The sequence below is a fragment of the Phalangium opilio genome, unplaced genomic scaffold, assembly GCF_054372755.1.
Source record: "Phalangium opilio isolate 3A_F unplaced genomic scaffold, DU_Popi_V2 ptg001156l_1, whole genome shotgun sequence".
Taxonomy (NCBI): Eukaryota; Metazoa; Arthropoda; class Arachnida; order Opiliones; family Phalangiidae; genus Phalangium; species Phalangium opilio.
In genome coordinates this window covers 138,613-159,467 of record NW_028324254.1, presented here as the reverse complement: position 1 = coordinate 159,467, position 20,855 = coordinate 138,613, and the positions used below count along the sequence as shown (strand labels likewise).

At 36.8% G+C, this 20,855-nt stretch overlaps 2 protein-coding genes across 2 annotated transcripts; one reads left to right on the top strand and one right to left on the bottom strand.

Annotated features, from left to right (window-relative positions):
- The first annotated feature begins 2,183 nt into the window (after positions 1–2,183).
- LOC149587445 (uncharacterized) lies at positions 2,184–3,360 on the top strand. Its single transcript, XM_089863262.1, has 2 exons — positions 2,184–2,552; positions 2,642–3,360. Coding segments are annotated over exons 1-2 (681 nt in total). The 5' UTR covers positions 2,184–2,550; the 3' UTR covers positions 3,321–3,360.
- Positions 3,361–10,798: 7,438 nt separating this feature from the next.
- Positions 10,799–11,975, bottom strand: LOC149587444 (uncharacterized). The gene is made up of 2 exons (XM_089863281.1): positions 11,607–11,975; positions 10,799–11,517 (listed from the first exon to the last, which is right to left on the bottom strand). Coding segments are annotated over exons 1-2 (681 nt in total). The 5' UTR covers positions 11,609–11,975; the 3' UTR covers positions 10,799–10,838.
- Between the last annotated feature and the right edge of the window lie 8,880 nt (positions 11,976–20,855).

The window sequence follows — 20,855 nt, the reverse complement described above, 5'->3', positions numbered from 1 at the left end:
ATTTACCTTCAGTGTGTGTAGCCACAAATTAGCTTTGGTGTTATGTAACGTTAACAGTCATGTTGACAAACTAAGAAAATCGTTGAGGTGAAACGAGAGGATAGTGTTTTCATGGCAACCCTGTTGTGAATATGGCTTTGAACATAGAGGGTATACAGTTGAGGAGTAGAAATTTTGGCCTTTACAAACACGTAAAGGTAATATCCCTCCAAAGTTTTATCTCTTCATTTCCCGTTTTTCCCCCATCGGATGATTTTAATGTGTACAAGTATATCCTTATTGGATGTAAAATGTCGTCTGATTTACAGTATATTTGCTATGCTTTGTATACTGCTTTAAGATTTCATAAATTTTAACTTCAGTATTTGTTCATAAAAAAAAAGAAACATTTCCATATCTGGGTAAATAAGTTTGTAAGTAGTCCTTCTCTTGACTCGGAGAGGTAATATTTTGGTTTTCCCAACTTGTTTCATTAATAATCAAAAAAGAACAATTCTCTTCCAATTGTTTGAGGTACCCCCTCTTTTTCCGTACGTGTGAAATTGCATACAGTCTACTTCACGTATTTGAAACTAAGGCCTAGAGGTCCGTGCACTTCCCAGTGAATATATTGTCAATTTTGGAGTTTAGGCTTAATGAATAAGTTGTAAAGTTGGGAATTTGGGCTTAACGAGTTATTATTTTTCAGTTTCTGAATTTAGGCTTAACGAGTTATTATTTTTCAGTTTCTTAATTTAGGCTTGACCATGAATTTATTTATTAACATGAATATATATCTGCATTGACTAGTTAAACTACATATTCAGGGATGGGAGGGGCTTAGTTTGCGTGACGTCAGAGACTTTCCGGCGGTTTGTTTTTAAAGCTAAAGCTCTCGTTATGCGAAAGGCTAATTATGCTTGTAAATTGATCAAGTACCGCATGAATTTACCTCCAACAGCAGAAAAAAACCATCATCATCAATTCTCACGATTTCAAATGTTAATAGTTTATTTGCAACCGTTACATTCATTTTCTTAATGGCCAAGGGCTAGCACTTTACCAACAGTTTTCAGTTTCAGGAAAAACATTGCAGGCAGTTATTTTTTGTTTAAAAGATTAAAATCACCTTCGGGCATCGTGTTGAGATATTTTTTCACGTATCGGCGATCATTTTTAATATACACTTGACGCAGTTTGGTAAACCTAACCGAAAATTGTATCCCTCAATCCTCATACAGTTTCGTTCATAGAGATAGGAACATATATACCTCTAGAGTCACAACGTATATCCCGAGGCAGGCCGCACTTTTTAAAACCATGTAAACGCTTCCATGTTGTGACTCTAGAGGTATATATTTTCCTATCTCTATGGTTTCGTTAAACTGGTCATCTGCTGTTCGAACTTCCAGGTGTCTCGATTTTGATTGGCTAGCGCGATGACGTTAAACGCGTATGTTACAGAAAGATCCCTCCCATCCCTGAATAACATGATAGAAAGGCTAATGATACACATGTATATTCATGTTAATAAATAAATTCATGGCTTGACGAGTTATTTTTTTTTTTAGTTTCTGAATTTAGGCTTAACTATTCATTATTTTTCACTTTTCAGTTTTAAATTAAACAAAAGTTCAAAATATTGTCGCTTGATACGATTTTCTTTCAATTTGATATTTTCCAGGTTGTGAAAATGTTGGTGGTTGTCGTGGCTGTTTTTGCCATTTTCTGGTTGCCCTATCGTTTGCTCGTAGTCCACAACTCGTTAGCGGAAGAGCGCTACATGGAACTGTGGTATTTGATGTTCTGCAAGCGCCATCAACCCGATTCTGTACAACGCTATGTCGATCAAGTTTCGACGAGCTTTCAAACGGATGCTATCGTGTAGCTTGGTTGGCTCGGGAAATCCTATTTGTCCACTGTTTAATGCTTTACCAATGTCCGATGATCCAAAAATACCACCATCCGAGTTAGAACCATACCCTCCGATATCCACGGCCAAGAATCTGTATTCAGCATCAACCACTGCCATCAATACAATTGAGTTTGTACCCTTTAGTGAGAGTAAAATTTTTGTATTGAGGATCTTGAGTAGATAGAAAGTATTACCTCTGGCCCACTGGCGTCAGACAGTGCCAGATGGCACCAATAAATATGGCGTCAATGAATCAGACATGACGTCCACCATATTTTTTTTTTTTTTTTTTTTTCTGGCGTCAATGAATCAAACATGGCGCCCACACCATTTTTCTTCTTATGACGCCAGTAAATCAAAAATTTTTCCCCCAATTTTGTTGTGACGTCAGTGAAACGTACATGACGTGTTCTACTATGGCGTCAGTGAATCAATCATGGCGTCAATGTTAGGCTTAAGCGTCATATTCGACAACGTGGAAAATAACCCTTGTCTTACACGTGGTTTAAACGTCGTGTACACTATAAGAACGTGATTGGTCTAAAAAGTGCGCCATGTTTACATGGTCTGAAGGTCACGTGACATTAAAGTATAAAAGAAGAGGACGGTTTAAAGATAAGGCATTCCTTCCTTGAAGTACCGATCCAGATCCGAAAATGTAAGTATAATTTCTCATAAAATTTTAGTGTTATAATCTTGGTCCGCATCCCATTAGATGTGATTACCATATTTAATGTGAATATTTAGGGACAACTCCAACGTGTTCGAGATTTCCTCAACTAAGTCAGTTAGTGTAACGTCGGACTGTAGGATTAGACTAGGAATGACCGATGGCTCAACTGGGATCGTATTAAGCGAGGAGGAATATATGCAACTTTACGGGATGAAGGACACCATAAACGGATTTTTCGGGAAGGACGACGCTCAACCCACCACGTGCTTTTTCGAGGGATCGATGGACAAGCGAATTCAACTCGTAACTTATCAGGATAGGAAGATGTTAAATATCCGTCAAGTGATCCAGGGGCAGGGAGCGAACTACGGAATCCAATACCCAACTAGGAATGGATTTGCCATAGGACCATTCCTATGGGAGAAGTTGTTGGAAAAACACATTCAGGTGACGACATTCATTACCGAGGCGAAACGTGTGGAGAGTGCGATTAAGGGCATAGTAATACAGCAACTAACTGAGGGAATAAAGAATTCGTGCAACGGCTGCATTATCGACCATCCTTCACAATTACAGCACGATTGTATAATGATGGAATGGAGTGAACGTGTAGATGAACATTATTCTAATGCCGTGTCTAATTTAAATATCGAGATGATAGTTAATATTTTTAATAATTCCACTTTCTTAAGTTTTCAATTCTGCAAGCAAATGGTTTCTCTAAGTGTATGCAACTCTAAAAAATTCTTGTAATACATTGAATTTAAATAATAAATATTCAAATTTAATACTTTTTCATTAACCTTAATATAAGCATATTTCAAATTTTAGGAGTGATTCAAATTTAATACTATTTAACTGAATATATAGGCATATTTCAAATTTTAAGAGTTATTTCAATTTAATACTTCTATATATAAACTTTAGAAATTATTTCAACTTAAACCAATTTCTCTTTATTGATAGGCCTATTTCAAGGATAGGAAATGTAAATAACGAGGTCGGTGATCGGGAATAGAGAAACTCGAACGGTAAATAAACGGCCTATGTCAATAATTAGAAATCATGATAAGCGCTTGTATGAAACTCTAACACCGAGTGTCGACATGGGATAATAGTTGGGGTTGCAATGTTTGTTTAAGCTAGGAAACTTGTAAATAAATAAGCTCGATTGATACTTGGCGCGAATTTCGAAACATGACGCGGTGAGAGGCCTATTTCGCATTTTCAAGGATAGTAAATGCAAATAACGAGGTCGATGACCGGGAATAGAGAAACTCGGAAGGTAAATAAACGGCCTATGTCAATAATTAGAAATCATGATAAGCGCTTGTATGAAACTCTGGCACCGAGTGTCGACATGGTGTGATAGTTCGGGTTGCAATGTTTCTGTTCGGTGTTTCACTATTTCTGTTCAGTGTTTCACTATTTCTGTTCGGTGTTTCACTATTTCTGTTTAGTGTTTCACTATTTCTGTTCGGTGTTTCACTATATCTGTTCGGTGTTTCACTATATCTGTTCGGTGTTTCACCATTTATGTTCAGTGTTTCACCATTTCTGTTCAGTGTTTCACTATTTCTGTTCGGAGTTTCACTATTTCTGTTCGGTGTTTCACTATTTCTGTTCGGTGTTTCACTATTTCTGTTCAGTGTTTCACTATTTCTGTTCAGTGTTTCACTATTTCTGTTCGGTGTTTCACTATTTCTGTTTAGTGTTTCACTATTTCCGTTCGGTGTTTCACTATATCTGTTCGGTGTTTCACTATATCTGTTCGGTGTTTCACCATTTCTGTTCGGTGTTTCACCATTTCTGTTCGGTGTTTCACTATTTCTGTTCGGTGTTCCACTATTTCTGTTCAGAGTTTCATTATTCCTGTTCGGTGTTTCCCTATTTCTGTTCGGTGTTTCACTATTTCTGTTCAGTATTTCACTATTTCTGTCCAGTCTTTCACTCCTTCTGTTCAGAGTTTCACTATTTCTGTTCGGTGTTTCACTATTTATTTTCAGTGTTTCACTATTTCTGTTCAGAGTTTCACTATTTCTGTTCAGAGTTTCACTATTTCTGTTCGGTGTTTCATTATTTCTGTTCGGTGTTTCACTATTTCTGTTCAGTGTTTCACTATTTCTGTTCGGTGTTTCACTATTTCTGTTCGGTGTTTCACCATTTCTGTTCGGTGTTTCACCATTTCTGTTCGGTGTTTCACTCTTTCTGTTCAATGTTTCACTCTTTATGTTCCATGTTTCACTCTTTCCGCTCAATGTTTTACTCTTTCTGTTCAATGTTTCACTCTTTCCGCTCAATGTTTTACTCTTTCTGTTCAATGTTCCACTCTTTCTGTTCAATGTTTCACTCTTTCTGTTCAATGTTTCACTCTTTCTGTTCAATGTTTCACTCTTTCTGTTCAATGTTTCACTCTTTCTGTTCAATGCTTCACTCTTTCTGTTCAATGTTTCACTCTTTCTGTTCAATGTTTTACTCTTTCTGTTCAATGTTTCACTCTTTCTGTTCAATGTTTTACTCTTTCTGTTTAATGTTTTACTCTTTCTGTTCAATGTTTTACTCTTTCTGTTCGGTGTTTCACTATTTCTGTTTAGTGTTTCACCATTTCTGTTCGGTGTTTCACTATTTCTGTTCGGTGTTCCACTATTTCTGTTCGGTGTTTCACTATTTCTGTTCGGTGTTCCACTATTTCTGTTCGGTGTTTCACTATTTCTGTTCAGAGTTTCACTATTTCTGTTCAGAGTTTCACTATTTCTGTTCAGTGTTTCACTATTTATGTTCAGTGTTTCACTATTTCTGTTCCGAGTTTCACTATTTCTGTTCAGTGTTTCACTATTTCTGTTCAGTGTTTCATTATTTCTGTTCAGAGTTTCACTCTTTCTGTTCAAAGTTTCACTAATGCTGTTCAAAGTTTCACTCTTTCTGTGCAAAGTTTCAGTCTTTCAGTTCACTATTTATGTTCAAAGTTTCACTATTTATGTTCATAGTTTCACTATTTATGTTCATAGTTTCACTATTTATGTTCAAAGTTTCACTATTTATGTTCAAAGTTTCACTATTTATGTTCAAAGTTTCACTATTTATGTTCAAAGTTTCATTAGTTCAAAGTTTCACTATTTCTTTTCAAAGTTTCGCTATTTCTGTTCACCTAGAATATAAACGTCTTACTCTTAATCGGAATACATTAATTTATGATTTTAAATTTCTTTAGTATTGTGAGATTTAGAACTCTAGATAAATTCCTAATCCAACTGCAAAAGTTAATATGGAAAACGAATTTTCAAGGTGAAAGATACGTAATGTAAAACGGATGATTTCAAAGTTCAGACTAAATAACAGAAAATCAATGAAACACCATCTCCTCATTATCATTAATTTATGTTTTGATATTATTGCAGTTTGGTTTCTAATATGTTTATAGGTATTTACGTAACAGAAAACGTTTTCAAATGGTCGAATTGCGATTAAGTTTTCTTCACAAGAAACTAAAAAAGTGGTTGAAAGTGACATGAAGTGTCTATAATTCATTGTAAAGTATCGGCAAAACACTAAAAATTGGTTAAAGTTTCGCTAAATGTTTAGTAAACGTTCCGTTATTCGACTTAAATATAACCAATATTGTTAATATCTGACTATTATAAAACAGATAATGAAGTTGAATGACGAAAAAGAGGTCGAAAGTGTTGTTAATCTACTAAAATTCAGATGAAACTGACGTGAAATGAAAGCATTCGATTGAAAGCGAACTAATACGACTAAGAAAGTGGATCAAAGTTTTGTTAAAATACTAAAATGTGGTTCAAATCACATTCAAAGGAACTAAAAAGCAGTTGAACGTTCATGAAATGACAAAAGTACAATTGTAAGTAATGTGTTTAATATTTTTATAAATTTTACAAGGGTATAAATACTTCTCGCGGATCTCAACAGTGTATGAAATTTGATCACACGCATGTAACTAGTAATTGGTCCATTAACGTAACGAATGTGGATGATTACCAAGAAATAAACCCTTTTGATTTCAATCGTGATTTGATACTATCATGACCAAAACTTCGGTATATCACGACGTTTAGAGGAGACCTTTAGACACTTAATACTTGTCAAATCCTGTTGGTGAGATATTAACAATTGCCAAACTTGCTTGCAATATGAACCAAGGCTTTGAACGCAGAATTTATCCCAGTCTGTTTATTTTATCAGTAAAGATCTTCTCAAGATACACTTTCTTATCAGTTTGATGGTTTGATATATGGAAATTTCACTGGTGATAAATTATAAAGTGCATCGTCTAATAAATCTCCACCTCTTTTATCGGTATCATCGTCTTTTCGATCTTACGCTGAAATTTCAAAATATCATTTAACCACTTTGGAACAGAAAAACCCCAATGCAAAAACAGATGGACACGTGTAGGTTCAATAGAGAAAGATGTACCACAGACATTGGATGGAAGTGTCAAGGCTGCCAATCTCAGGACCAGGGGTGGGCCGCCACACGTGTTTTTCCCCCCGGCGCGTGTTTTATTAGGCGGCCCCCTCCCGGTCCTGAGATTGGCAGCCTTGACACTTCCATCCAATGTCTGTGGTACATCTTTCTCTATTGAACCTACACGTGTCCATCTGTTTTTGCATTGGGGTTTTTCTGTTCCAAAGTGGTTAAATGATATTTTGAAATTTCAGCGTAAGATCGAAAAGACGATGATACCGATAAAAGAGGTGGAGATTTATTAGACGATGCACTTTATAATTTATCACCAGTGAAATTTCCATATATCAAACCATCAAACTGATAAGAAAGTGTATCTTGAGAAGATCTTTACTGATAAAATAAACAGACTGGGATAAATTCTGCGTTCAAAGCCTTGGTTCATATTGCAAGCAAGTTTGGCAATTGTTAATATCTCACCAACAGGATTTGACAAGTATTAAGTGTCTAAAGGTCTCCTCTAAACGTCGTGATATACCGAAGTTTTGGTCATGATAGTATCAAATCACGATTGAAATCAAAAGGGTTTATTTCTTGGTAATCATCCACATTCGTTACGTTAATGGACCAATTACTAGTTACATGCGTGTGATCAAATTTCATACACTGTTGAGATCCGCGAGAAGTATTTATACCCTTGTAAAATTTATAAAAATATTAAACACATTACTTACAATTGTACTTTTGTCATTTCATGAACGTTCAACTGCTTTTTAGTTCCTTTGAATGTGATTTGAACCACATTTTAGTATTTTAACAAAACTTTGATCCACTTTCTTAGTCGTATTAGTTCGCTTTCAATCGAATGCTTTCATTTCACGTCAGTTTCATCTGAATTTTAGTAGATTAACAACACTTTCGACCTCTTTTTCGTCATTCAACTTCATTATCTGTTTTATAATAGTCAGATATTAACAATATTGGTTATATTTAAGTCGAATAACGGAACGTTTACTAAACATTTAGCGAAACTTTAACCAATTTTTAGTGTTTTGCCGATACTTTAAAATGAATTATAGACACTTCATGTCACTTTCAACCACTTTTTTAGTTTCTTGTGAAGAAAACTTAATCGCAATTCGACCATTTGAAAACGTTTTCTGTTACGTAAATACCTATAAACATATTAGAAACCAAACTGCAATAATATCAAAACATAAATTAATGATAATGAGGAGATGGTGTTTCATTGATTTTCTGTTATTTAGTCTGAACTTTGAAATCATCCGTTTTACATTACGTATCTTTCACCTTGAAAATTCGTTTTCCATATTAACTTTTGCAGTTGGATTAGGAATTTATCTAGAGTTCTAAATCTCACAATACTAAAGAAATTTAAAATCATAAATTAATGTATTCCGATTAAGAGTAAGACGTTTATATTCTAGGTGAACAGAAATAGCGAAACTTTGAAAAGAAATAGTGAAACTTTGAACTAATGAAACTTTGAACATAAATAGTGAAACTTTGAACATAAATAGTGAAACTTTGAACATAAATAGTGAAACTTTGAACATAAATAGTGAAACTATGAACATAAATAGTGAAACTATGAACATAAATAGTGAAACTTTGAACATAAATAGTGAACTGAAAGACTGAAACTTTGCACAGAAAGAGTGAAACTTTGAACAGCATTAGTGAAACTTTGAACAGAAAGAGTGAAACTCTGAACAGAAATAATGAAACACTGAACAGAAATAGTGAAACACTGAACAGAAATAGTGAAACTCGGAACAGAAATAGTGAAACACTGAACATAAATAGTGAAACACTGAACAGAAATAGTGAAACTCTGAACAGAAATAGTGAAACTCTGAACAGAAATAGTGAAACACCGAACAGAAATAGTGGAACACCGAACAGAAATAGTGAAACACCGAACAGAAATAGTGGAACACCGAACAGAAATAGTGAAACACCGAACAGAAATGGTGAAACACTAAACAGAAATAGTGAAACACCGAACAGAAAGAGTAAAACATTGAACAGAAAGAGTAAAACATTAAACAGAAAGAGTAAAACATTGAACAGAAAGAGTGAAACATTGAACAGAAAGAGTAAAACATTGAACAGAAAGAGTGAAACATTGAACAGAAAGAGTGAAGCATTGAACAGAAAGAGTGAAACATTGAACAGAAAGAGTGAAACATTGAACAGAAAGAGTGAAACATTGAACAGAAAGAGTGAAACATTGAACAGAAAGAGTGGAACATTGAACAGAAAGAGTAAAACATTGAGCGGAAAGAGTGAAACATTGAACAGAAAGAGTAAAACATTGAGCGGAAAGAGTGAAACATGGAACATAAAGAGTGAAACATTGAACAGAAAGAGTGAAACACCGAACAGAAATGGTGAAACACCGAACAGAAATGGTGAAACACCGAACAGAAATAGTGAAACACCGAACAGAAATAGTGAAACACTGAACAGAAATAGTGAAACACCGAACAGAAATAATGAAACACCGAACAGAAATAGTGAAACTCTGAACAGAAATAGTGAAACTCTGAACAGAAATAGTGAAACACTGAAAATAAATAGTGAAACACCGAACAGAAATAGTGAAACTCTGAACAGAAGGAGTGAAAGACTGGACAGAAATAGTGAAATACTGAACAGAAATAGTGAAACACCGAACAGAAATAGGGAAACACCGAACAGGAATAATGAAACTCTGAACAGAAATAGTGGAACACCGAACAGAAATAGTGAAACACCGAACAGAAATGGTGAAACACCGAACAGAAATGGTGAAACACCGAACAGATATAGTGAAACACCGAACAGATATAGTGAAACACCGAACGGAAATAGTGAAACACTAAACAGAAATAGTGAAACACCGAACAGAAATAGTGAAACACTGAACAGAAATAGTGAAACACTGAACAGAAATAGTGAAACACCGAACAGAAATAGTGAAACACCGAACAGAAATAGTGAAACTCCGAACAGAAATAGTGAAACACTGAACAGAAATGGTGAAACACTGAACATAAATGGTGAAACACCGAACAGATATAGTGAAACACCGAACAGATATAGTGAAACACCGAACAGAAATAGTGAAACACTAAACAGAAATAGTGAAACACCGAACAGAAATAGTGAAACACTGAACAGAAATAGTGAAACACCGAACAGAAACATTGCAACCCGAACTATCACACCATGTCGACACTCGGTGCCAGAGTTTCATACAAGCGCTTATCATGATTTCTAATTATTGACATAGGCCGTTTATTTACCTTCCGAGTTTCTCTATTCCCGGTCATCGACCTCGTTATTTGCATTTACTATCCTTGAAAATGCGAAATAGGCCTCTCACCGCGTCATGTTTCGAAATTCGCGCCAAGTATCAATCGAGCTTATTTATTTACAAGTTTCCTAGCTTAAACAAACATTGCAACCCCAACTATTATCCCATGTCGACACTCGGTGTTAGAGTTTCATACAAGCGCTTATCATGATTTCTAATTATTGACATAGGCCGTTTATTTACCGTTCGAGTTTCTCTATTCCCGATCACCGACCTCGTTATTTACATTTCCTATCCTTGAAATAGGCCTATCAATAAAGAGAAATTGGTTTAAGTTGAAATAATTTCTAAAGTTTATATATAGAAGTATTAAATTGAAATAACTCTTAAAATTTGAAATATGCCTATATATTCAGTTAAATAGTATTAAATTTGAATCACTCCTAAAATTTGAAATATGCTTATATTAAGGTTAATGAAAAAGTATTAAATTTGAATATTTATTATTTAAATTCAATGTATTACAAGAATTTTTTAGAGTTGCATACACTTAGAGAAACCATTTGCTTGCAGAATTGAAAACTTAAGAAAGTGGAATTATTAAAAATATTAACTATCATCTCGATATTTAAATTAGACACGGCATTAGAATAATGTTCATCTACACGTTCACTCCATTCCATCATTATACAATCGTGCTGTAATTGTGAAGGATGGTCGATAATGCAGCCGTTGCACGAATTCTTTATTCCCTCAGTTAGTTGCTGTATTACTATGCCCTTAATCGCACTCTCCACACGTTTCGCCTCGGTAATGAATGTCGTCACCTGAATGTGTTTTTCCAACAACTTCTCCCATAGGAATGGTCCTATGGCAAATCCATTCCTAGTTGGGTATTGGATTCCGTAGTTCGCTCCCTGCCCCTGGATCACTTGACGGATATTTAACATCTTCCTATCCTGATAAGTTACGAGTTGAATTCGCTTGTCCATCGATCCCTCGAAAAAGCACGTGGTGGGTTGAGCGTCGTCCTTCCCGAAAAATCCGTTTATGGTGTCCTTCATCCCGTAAAGTTGCATATATTCCTCCTCGCTTAATACGATCCCAGTTGAGCCATCGGTCATTCCTAGTCTAATCCTACAGTCCGACGTTACACTAACTGACTTAGTTGAGGAAATCTCGAACACGTTGGAGTTGTCCCTAAATATTCACATTAAATATGGTAATCACATCTAATGGGATGCGGACCAAGATTATAACACTAAAATTTTATGAGAAATTATACTTACATTTTCGGATCTGGATCGGTACTTCAAGGAAGGAATGCCTTATCTTTAAACCGTCCTCTTCTTTTATACTTTAATGTCACGTGACCTTCAGACCATGTAAACATGGCGCACTTTTTAGACCAATCACGTTCTTATAGTGTACACGACGTTTAAACCACGTGTAAGACAAGGGTTATTTTCCACGTTGTCGAATATGACGCTTAAGCCTAACATTGACGCCATGATTGATTCACTGACGCCATAGTAGAACACGTCATGTACGTTTCACTGACGTCACAACAAAATTGGGGGAAAAATTTTTGATTTACTGGCGTCATAAGAAGAAAAATGGTGTGGGCGCCATGTTTGATTCATTGACGCCAGAAAAAAAAAAAAAAAAAAAAAAAAAATGCGGTGGACGTCATGTCTGATTCATTGACGCCATATTTATTGGTGCCATCTGGCACTGTCTGACGCCAGTGGGCCAGAGGTAATACTTTCTATCTACTATCTTGCAGTTCACATAAACATTCTTAAAGAAATCCACAAGTCGCTTGCCTGGGGTAAAATTTTGATACCGCGCGCCATGCTGGGGGATTTTCCAGACGTTTACGGAAATGCAGATTGGCAAGCGCAAAGGGTTTGACAAGCGACTTGTGGAACCCATTAACGTCTACTTTATAATTAAATAACATGGATCCGCTATTTGGTGGCTGTTGTATTGTAATGTGTTTACCGTCAACGGCCCCACAACAGTTAGGATATTGCCATTGACGGCTGTACTCGAACGCAGCTTCCGTCCACATTTTTTTATTACATTTAAAATTACTAGTAGAAATGGATTTTTAAAGATAAGAGACCATACTTTCAAAACTAAAGGTTGTAAAACCTCCCAAAGAGCATCACATGTCTCAGTAATAACTGCATGTGCAGTGCTTTTCCCTATACGAAAGCCATAAGGAATGCTAGCAAGACTTTCCCCTGTTGCTAAATACCTAAAACAGTAAAACCACTTTTAGTAATGGAAAAGTAACACAATTTAGAAATAGCACAAAAAATATATTTATATTCAATGGAGAAACAATGCGTACATACCTCAAAGTTATAGCGAGGCGATGTTTAGTGGACAATGGCTCTCTAGATGAGGGTTTTTTTTTTAATGAGCCATGCAAAAGCTTGGCCAGTTCATCAAATGTCTCGGGTGACATTCGTGTAAAGTTCCGAAAGTATTCATGATCATATTTATAAGGGAATTTCAAGAAAAATATTTTTAGAACTGTTATCAGGAATTTATAAAATTTTCTTAAAGAATATTCAACTTTAAATCATCGTCAAATACTTAAGTACTTACTGTATAGGTTATTGAATCATTATTCATGAAAATATTTAAGAAATTCAATAAGGATGTGAGCGAGTAAAAGAAATTTACAGAAGTTTCCAATTCCCTGTTCGACAAAGTCGTATTTGGAAAGTTTTTTTATTTATTTCTTGAGTCCGCGAGCTATACGATAAGTCACTCAGTTCACTCTGTTCGCAAAACTCCTTCCATCTTTTTTTCTAGCAGAAGTAAAGTTAACCAAAGCTATATTTCACCAGAATCCCCCTTGACTTTCGCCGCATTTTCTCCAAATTTTAGAAGTTAATCTATTTCTAACTTGGAATAAAATAAAACTTTTTGTTTCTTTTACGCATGGTCGATATTTTTTTTATTTTGAGGGAATGTTTTCCGACTTTCAAATGAGAAGGAAAATAGAAACTTTCACCCTTGACCTTAGGGTACTTCTTATTTTGCTAAGCCTTTGTATTTCTGCTGCTGTAATAACATCAACGGAACGTTGCTATGCTATGCTATGCTATGCTATGCTATGCTATGCTATGCTATATGCTATGCTATATGCTATGCTATATGCTATGCTATATGCTATGCTATGCTATATGCTATGCTATGCTATGCTATGCTATGCTATGCTATGCTATGCTATGCTATGCTATGCTATGCTATGCTATGCTATGCTAATGCTATGCTATGCTATAATATGCTATGCTATGCTATGCTATGCTATGCTATGCTATGCTATGCTAATGCGATGCTATGCTATGCTATGCTAATGCTATGCTAATGCTATGCTATGCTAATGCTATGCTATGCTATGCTATGCTAATGCTATGCTATGCTATGCTAATGCTAATGCTATGCTATGCTATGCTAATGCTATCCTAATGCTATGCTATGCTATGCTATGCTATGCTCTGCTATGCTAATGCTATCCTAATGCTATGCTATGCTATGCTATGCTATGCTATGCGATGCTAATGCTATGCTATGCTATGCTAATGCTATGCTATGCTATGCTAATGCTATGCTATGCTAATGCTATGCTATGCTATGCTATGCTAATGCTATGCTATGCTAAGCTATACTAATGCTATGCTATGCTATGCTAATGCTATCCTAATGCTATGCTATGCTAATGCTATCCTAATGCTATGCTATGCTATGCTATGCTATGCTAATGCTATGCTATGCTATGCTAATGCTATGCTATGCTAATGCTATGCTATGCTATTCTATGCTATGCTATGCTATGCTATGCTATGCTATGCTAATGCTATGCTATGCTATGCTATGCTATGCTAATTCTATGCTAATTCTATGCTAATGCTATGCTATGCTAATGCTATGCTATGCTATGCTATGCTATGCTATGCTATGCTATGCTATGCTATGCTTTGCTATGCTATGCTATGCTATGCTATGCTATGCTATGCTATGCTAATGCTATGCTAATGCTATGCTAATGCTATGCTATGCTATGCTATGCTATGCTATGCTATGCTAAGCTATGCTATGCTAAGCTATGCTATGCTATGCTATGCTAATGCTATCCTAATGCTATGCTATGCTATGCTATGCTATGCTATGCTATGCTAATGCTATCCTAATGCTATGCTATGCTATGCTATGCTATGCTATGCGATGCTAATGCTATGCTATGCTATGCTAATGCTATGCTATGCTATGCTAATGCTATGCTATGCTAATGCTATGCTATGCTATGCTATGCTAATGCTATGCTATGCTAAGCTATACTAATGCTATGCTATGCTATGCTAATGCTATCCTAATGCTATGCTATGCTAATGCTATCCTAATGCTATGCTATGCTATGCTATGCTATGCTATGCTATGCTAATGCTATGCTATGCTATGCTAATGCTATGCTATGCTAATGCTATGCTATGCTATGCTATGCTATGCTATGCTATGCTATGCTATGCTATGCTATGCTAATGCTATGCTATGCTATGCTATGCTATGCTAATTCTATGCTAATTCTATGCTAATGCTATGCTATGCTAATGCTATGCTATGCTATGCTATGCTATGCTATGCTATGCTATGCTATGCTATGCTTTGCTATGCTATGCTATGCTATGCTATGCTATGCTATGCTATGCTAATGCTATGCTAATGCTATGCTAATGCTATGCTATGCTATGCTATGCTATGCTATGCTATGCTAAGCTATGCTATGCTAAGCTATGCTATGCTATGCTATGCTATGCTATGCTAAGCTATGCTATGCTATGCTATGCTTTGCTATGCTATGCTATGCTATGCTATGCTATGCTATGCTATGCTATGCTATGCTCTGCTCTGCTCTGCTCTGCTATGCTATGCTATGCTATGCTATGCTATGCTATGCTATGCTATGCTATGCTATGCTCTGCTATGCTATGCTATGCTATGCTATGTTATGCTATGCTATGCTATGCTATGCTCTGCTCTGCTATGCTATGCTATGCTATGCTATGCTCTGCTCTGCTATGCTATGCTATGCTAATGCTATGCTATGCTAATGCTATGCTATGCTATGCTATGCTATGCTATGCTATGCTATGCTATGCTAATGCTATGCTATGCTATGCTATGCTATGCTATGCTATGCTATGCTAATGCAATGCTAATGCTATGCTAATGCTATGATATGCTAATGCTATGCTATGCTATGCTATGCTACGCTACGCTACGCTATGCTATGCTATGCTATGCTAATGCTATGCTATGCTATGCTATGCTATGCTATGCTATGCTATGCTAATGCTATGCTATGCTAATGCTATGCTATGCTATGCTATGCTAATGCTATGCTATGCTATGCTATGCTAATGCTATGCTAATGCTATGCTAATGCTATGCTATGCTATGCTATGCTAATGCTATGCTATGCTAATGCTATCCTAATGCTATGCTATGCTATGCTATGCTATGCTAATGCTATCCTAATGCTATGCTATGCTATGCTAATGCTATGCTATGCTATGCTATGCTATGCTATGCTATGCTAATGCTATGCTATGCTATGCTATGCTATGCTATGCTAATGCTATGCTAATGCTATGCTAATGCTATGCTATGCTATGCTATGCTAATGCTATGCTATCCTATGCTATGCTATGCTATGCTAATGCTATGCTATGCTATGCTAATGCTATGCTATGCTATGCTATGCTATGCTATGCTAATGCTATGCTATGCTATGCTATGCTAATGCTATGCTAATGCTATGCTAATGCTATGCTATGCTATGCTATGCTAATGCTATGCTATCCTATGCTATGCTATGCTAATGCTATCCTAATGCTATGCTATGCTATGCTATGCTATGCTATGCTATGCTAATGCTATCCTAATGCTATGCTATATGCTATGCTATGCTATGCTATGCTATGCTATGCTAATGCTATGCTATGCTATGCTATGCTAATGCTATGCTAATGCTATGCTAATGCTATGCTATGCTAATGCTATGCTATGCTATGCTATGCTATGCTATGCTATGCTAATTCTCTGCTATGCTATGCTATGCTATGCTATGCTATGCTAATGCTATGCTATGCTAATGCTATGCTATGCTATGCTATGCTATGCTATGCTATGCTAATGCTATGCTATGCTATGCTATGCTATGCTATGCTATGCTAATGCTATCCTAATGCTATGCTATGCTATGCTATGCTATGCTATGCATGCTATGCTATGCTATGCATGCTATGCTATGCTATGCTATGCTATGCTATGCTATGCTATGCATGCTATGCTATGCTATGCTATGCTATGCTCTGCTCTGCTCTGCTCTGCTATGCTATGCTATGCTATGCTATGCTATGCTATGCTATGCTATGCTCTGCTCTGCTATGCTATGCTATGCTATGCTATGCTATGCTATGCTATGCTATGCTAATGCTATGCTATGCTATGCTATGCTAATTCTATGCTAAATCTATGCTAATGCTATGCTATGCTAATGCTATGCTATGCTATGCTATGCTATGCTATGCTATGCTATGCTATGCTATGCTTTGCTATGCTATGCTAGGCTATGCTATGCTATGCTAATGCTATGCTAATGCTATGCTAATGCTATGCTATGCTATGCTATGCTATGCTAATGCTATCCTAATGCTATGCTATGCTATGCTATGCTATGCTATGCATGCTATGCTATGCTATGCATGCTATGCTATGCTATGCTATGCTATGCTATGCTATGCTATGCTATGCTATGCTATGTTATGCTATGCTATGCTATGCTCTGCTCTGCTCTGCTATGCTATGCTATGCTATGCTATGCTATGCTCTGCTCTGCTATGCTATGCTATGCTATGCTATGCTATGCTATGCTCATATGCTATGCTATGCTATGCTATGCTATGCTATGCTATGCTATGCTATGCTATGCTATGCTATGCTATGCTATGCTATGCTATGCATGCTGTGCTATGCTATGCTAAGCTATGCTATGCTAAGCTATGCTATGCTATGCTATGCTATGCTATGCTATGCTATGCTAAGCTATGCTATGCTATGCTATGCTTTGCTATGCTATGCTATGCTATGCTATGCTATGCTATGCTATGCTATGCTATGCTATGCTATGCTATGCTATGCTCTGCTCTGCTCTGCTATGCTATGCTATGCTATGCTATGCTATGCTATGCTCTGCTCTGCTATGCTATGCTATGCTAATGCTATGCTATGCTAATGCTATGCTATGCTATGCTATGCTATGCTATGCTATGCTATGCTATGCTAATGCTATGCTATGCTATGCTATGCTATGCTATGCTATGCTATGCTATGCTATGCTATGCTAATGCAATGCTAATGCTATGCTAATGCTATGCTATGCTAATGCTATGCTATGCTATGCTATGCTATGCTATGCTACGCTATGCTATGCTATGCTATGCTAATGCTATGCTATGCTATGCTATGCTATGCTATGCTATGCTATGCTATGCTATGCTATGCTATGCTAATGCTATGCTATGCTATGCTATGCTTATGCTATGCTATGCTATGCTATGCTAATGCTATGCTAATGCTATGCTATGCTATGCTATGCTATGCTATGCTATGCTTTGCTATGCTAATTCTCTGCTATGCTATGCTATGCTATGCTATGCTATGCTATGCTATGCTAATGCTATGCTATGCTATGCTATGCTAATGCTATGCTAATGCTATGCTAATGCTATGCTATGCTAATGCTATGCTATGCTATGCTATGCTATGCTATGCTATGCTATGCTAATGCTATGCTATGCTATGCTATGCTATGCTATGCTATGCTAATGCTATCCTAATGCTATGCTATGCTATGCTATGCTATGCTATGCTATGCTATGCTATGCTATGCATGCTATGCTATGCTATGCTATGCTATGCTATGCTATGCTATGCTATGCTATGCTATGCTATGCTCTGCTCTGCTCTGCTCTGCTCTGCTATGCTATGCTATGCTATGCTATGCTATGCTCTGCTCTGCTATGCTATGCTATGCTATGCTATGCTATGCTATGCTATGCTATGCTAATGCTATGCTATGCTATGCTATGCTATGCTATGCTATGCTAATTCTATGCTAAATCTATGCTAATGCTATGCTATGCTAATGCTATGCTATGCTATGCTATGCTATGCTATGCTATGCTATGCTATGCTATGCTATGCTTTGCTATGCTATGCTAGGCTATGCTATGCTATGCTAATGCTATGCTAATGCTATGCTAATGCTATGCTAATGCTATGCTATGCTATGCTATGCTATGCTATGCTATGCTTTGCTATGCTATGCTATGCTATGCTATGCTATGCTATGCTAATGCTATGCTATGCTATGCTAAGCTATGCTATGCTAAGCTATGCTATGCTATGCTATGCTATGCTATGCTAAGCTATGCTATGCTATGCTATGCTTTGCTATGCTATGCTATGCTATGCTATGCTATGCTATGCTCTGCTCTGCTATGCTATGCTATGCCAATGCTTGGGGCCCCGGGATGCCATGGGGCCCCGAGTTGAGCAGAATTAATTTTCATCCATTAACAATTTTTTTTCAAAGTAAAAAATGGAAGAGACTAATAGTTTTAAAAGGAAATAAATGACGAATATTTTCCCTTTCAGTATTATACCAAGAAGGGATTTATATAAGAAGACCTAAGTCGCGAGATTTTATGCTTCTACTCTTACGCCGGTGTCAGTGGACAAGTAAGCCTTTCATGCCCGTAATTGCTCTGCACTTTCCCATTGGATCCCATGGGGATAGGCCATACGGACGCGAATGATTCCGAGTTCGACTAGAGAAAAAGCAAACCTCGAGCAAAGAAAACAGAAAATGGAGGCTGCCCGCGGGGCTGAAACCAAAGAGGAGAGAGAGGGAGATAGAAAAGCGTTTTATAAAATCCGTCGAAAAATGGGAAAATAGGGGGTAGTAAAAACAATTTTCGGTACGTTTAGTTTTAGGACGCACATCGTTTGCACATGGGGGGATTCGGATTGACCTCCTCGCCTTATCTCTGTCATCCCCTACCACAACTATGCGCGAGAAAGCTGCGCTCAGGCGCCGCGGTGTACCGTAGATTTACCCCGCTTTCACCACGCATGGATCACGGCTGCCTATACTGATTGTCTCTCCGTCTTTCTCTCCTCTTTGCTGAAACTTTACGACGGTTGCTTTTAATTGCCATGAACAAGTTTTTGAACATACATAACTTGATGGATTTTGAATATGTGTCTCTACGTGAAAATAGTTCGTTCTGTAATTGTTTCTAAATCGAATCAAGTGTACCTATGATTTCACGAGTTCCAAAACCAAACCAAGGCTTAACGAAAAGGTAAAAGAATTAGATGATGGAAAACATAGCGTTTTTCTTTGCGGTAAAAATGAGGGGTCGGACGTTCGGCATTTTAGTGTACGGGATTTTGAGATTTCAAAATTTTGAGATTATCCCCAGATTTTGAGATTCTGACTGAGATTTTAGAAATCTTGAAATCTAGTCCAAGATTTTAAGATTTCGGGATTTTCAATGAGATTTTCAGATTTTGAACGCGATTTCCAGATTTTGAAGGAGATTTCGGGATTTGGAACAAGATTTTCAGATTTTGAAGGAGATTTTCAGATTTTGAAGGAGATTTTAAGATTTTGAAGGAGATTTTCAGATTTTGAAGGAGATTTTCAGATTTTGAAGGAGATTTTCAGATTTTGAAGGAGATTTTCGGATTTTTGATGAAATTTTGGATTTTTGCAGTTACTAATAACTTCCAATGTTCAAAGGATATTTCGAGATTTTGAAAAATAGGTTTAGGTTTTAGACTATAAATTGGTTTTAATTTACCGTAATGAATACCGGAGAAAAATCGACAAAAATAGTCTAATTTGTAATACAGTACTCTTATATAGCGCAGGCGCCAAAAATCGAGATGGAAGGCAGGGTTTTACCCAATAGATGCAAAACATGTATTGTAAGCCTAGGGGTTTTCAGATTTTCATATTTTACGGTGAGATTTCGGGATTTTACGTTAAGATTTCGGGATTTCTAGATTCTAATGTGGGATTTCGGGATTTTAGGTGAAGATTTCGGGATTTTTAGATTTTAAGGTAGGGATTTCGGGATTTTCAGATTTTGAGGTAGGGATTTTGGGATTTTCAGATTTTGAGGTAGGGATTTTGGGATTTTCAGATTTTCACGTGAGATTTTGACGTGAGATTTCGGGATTTTGAGATTTTAAGGGTAAGATTTCGGGATTTCGAGATTTTCGAGAGAGATTTTAATATATTTCAAACGAACTGTACGGGATTTTGACAAACGTCCGACCCCTCGGGTAAAAACGAGCTGTTCCGAGACGGCGGCGCGTCTTACAATAACCCAGTCGCTCACTCCCGGTTTCCTCCCGGATTGATCCCAACCGCTCCGAGTCTAGAG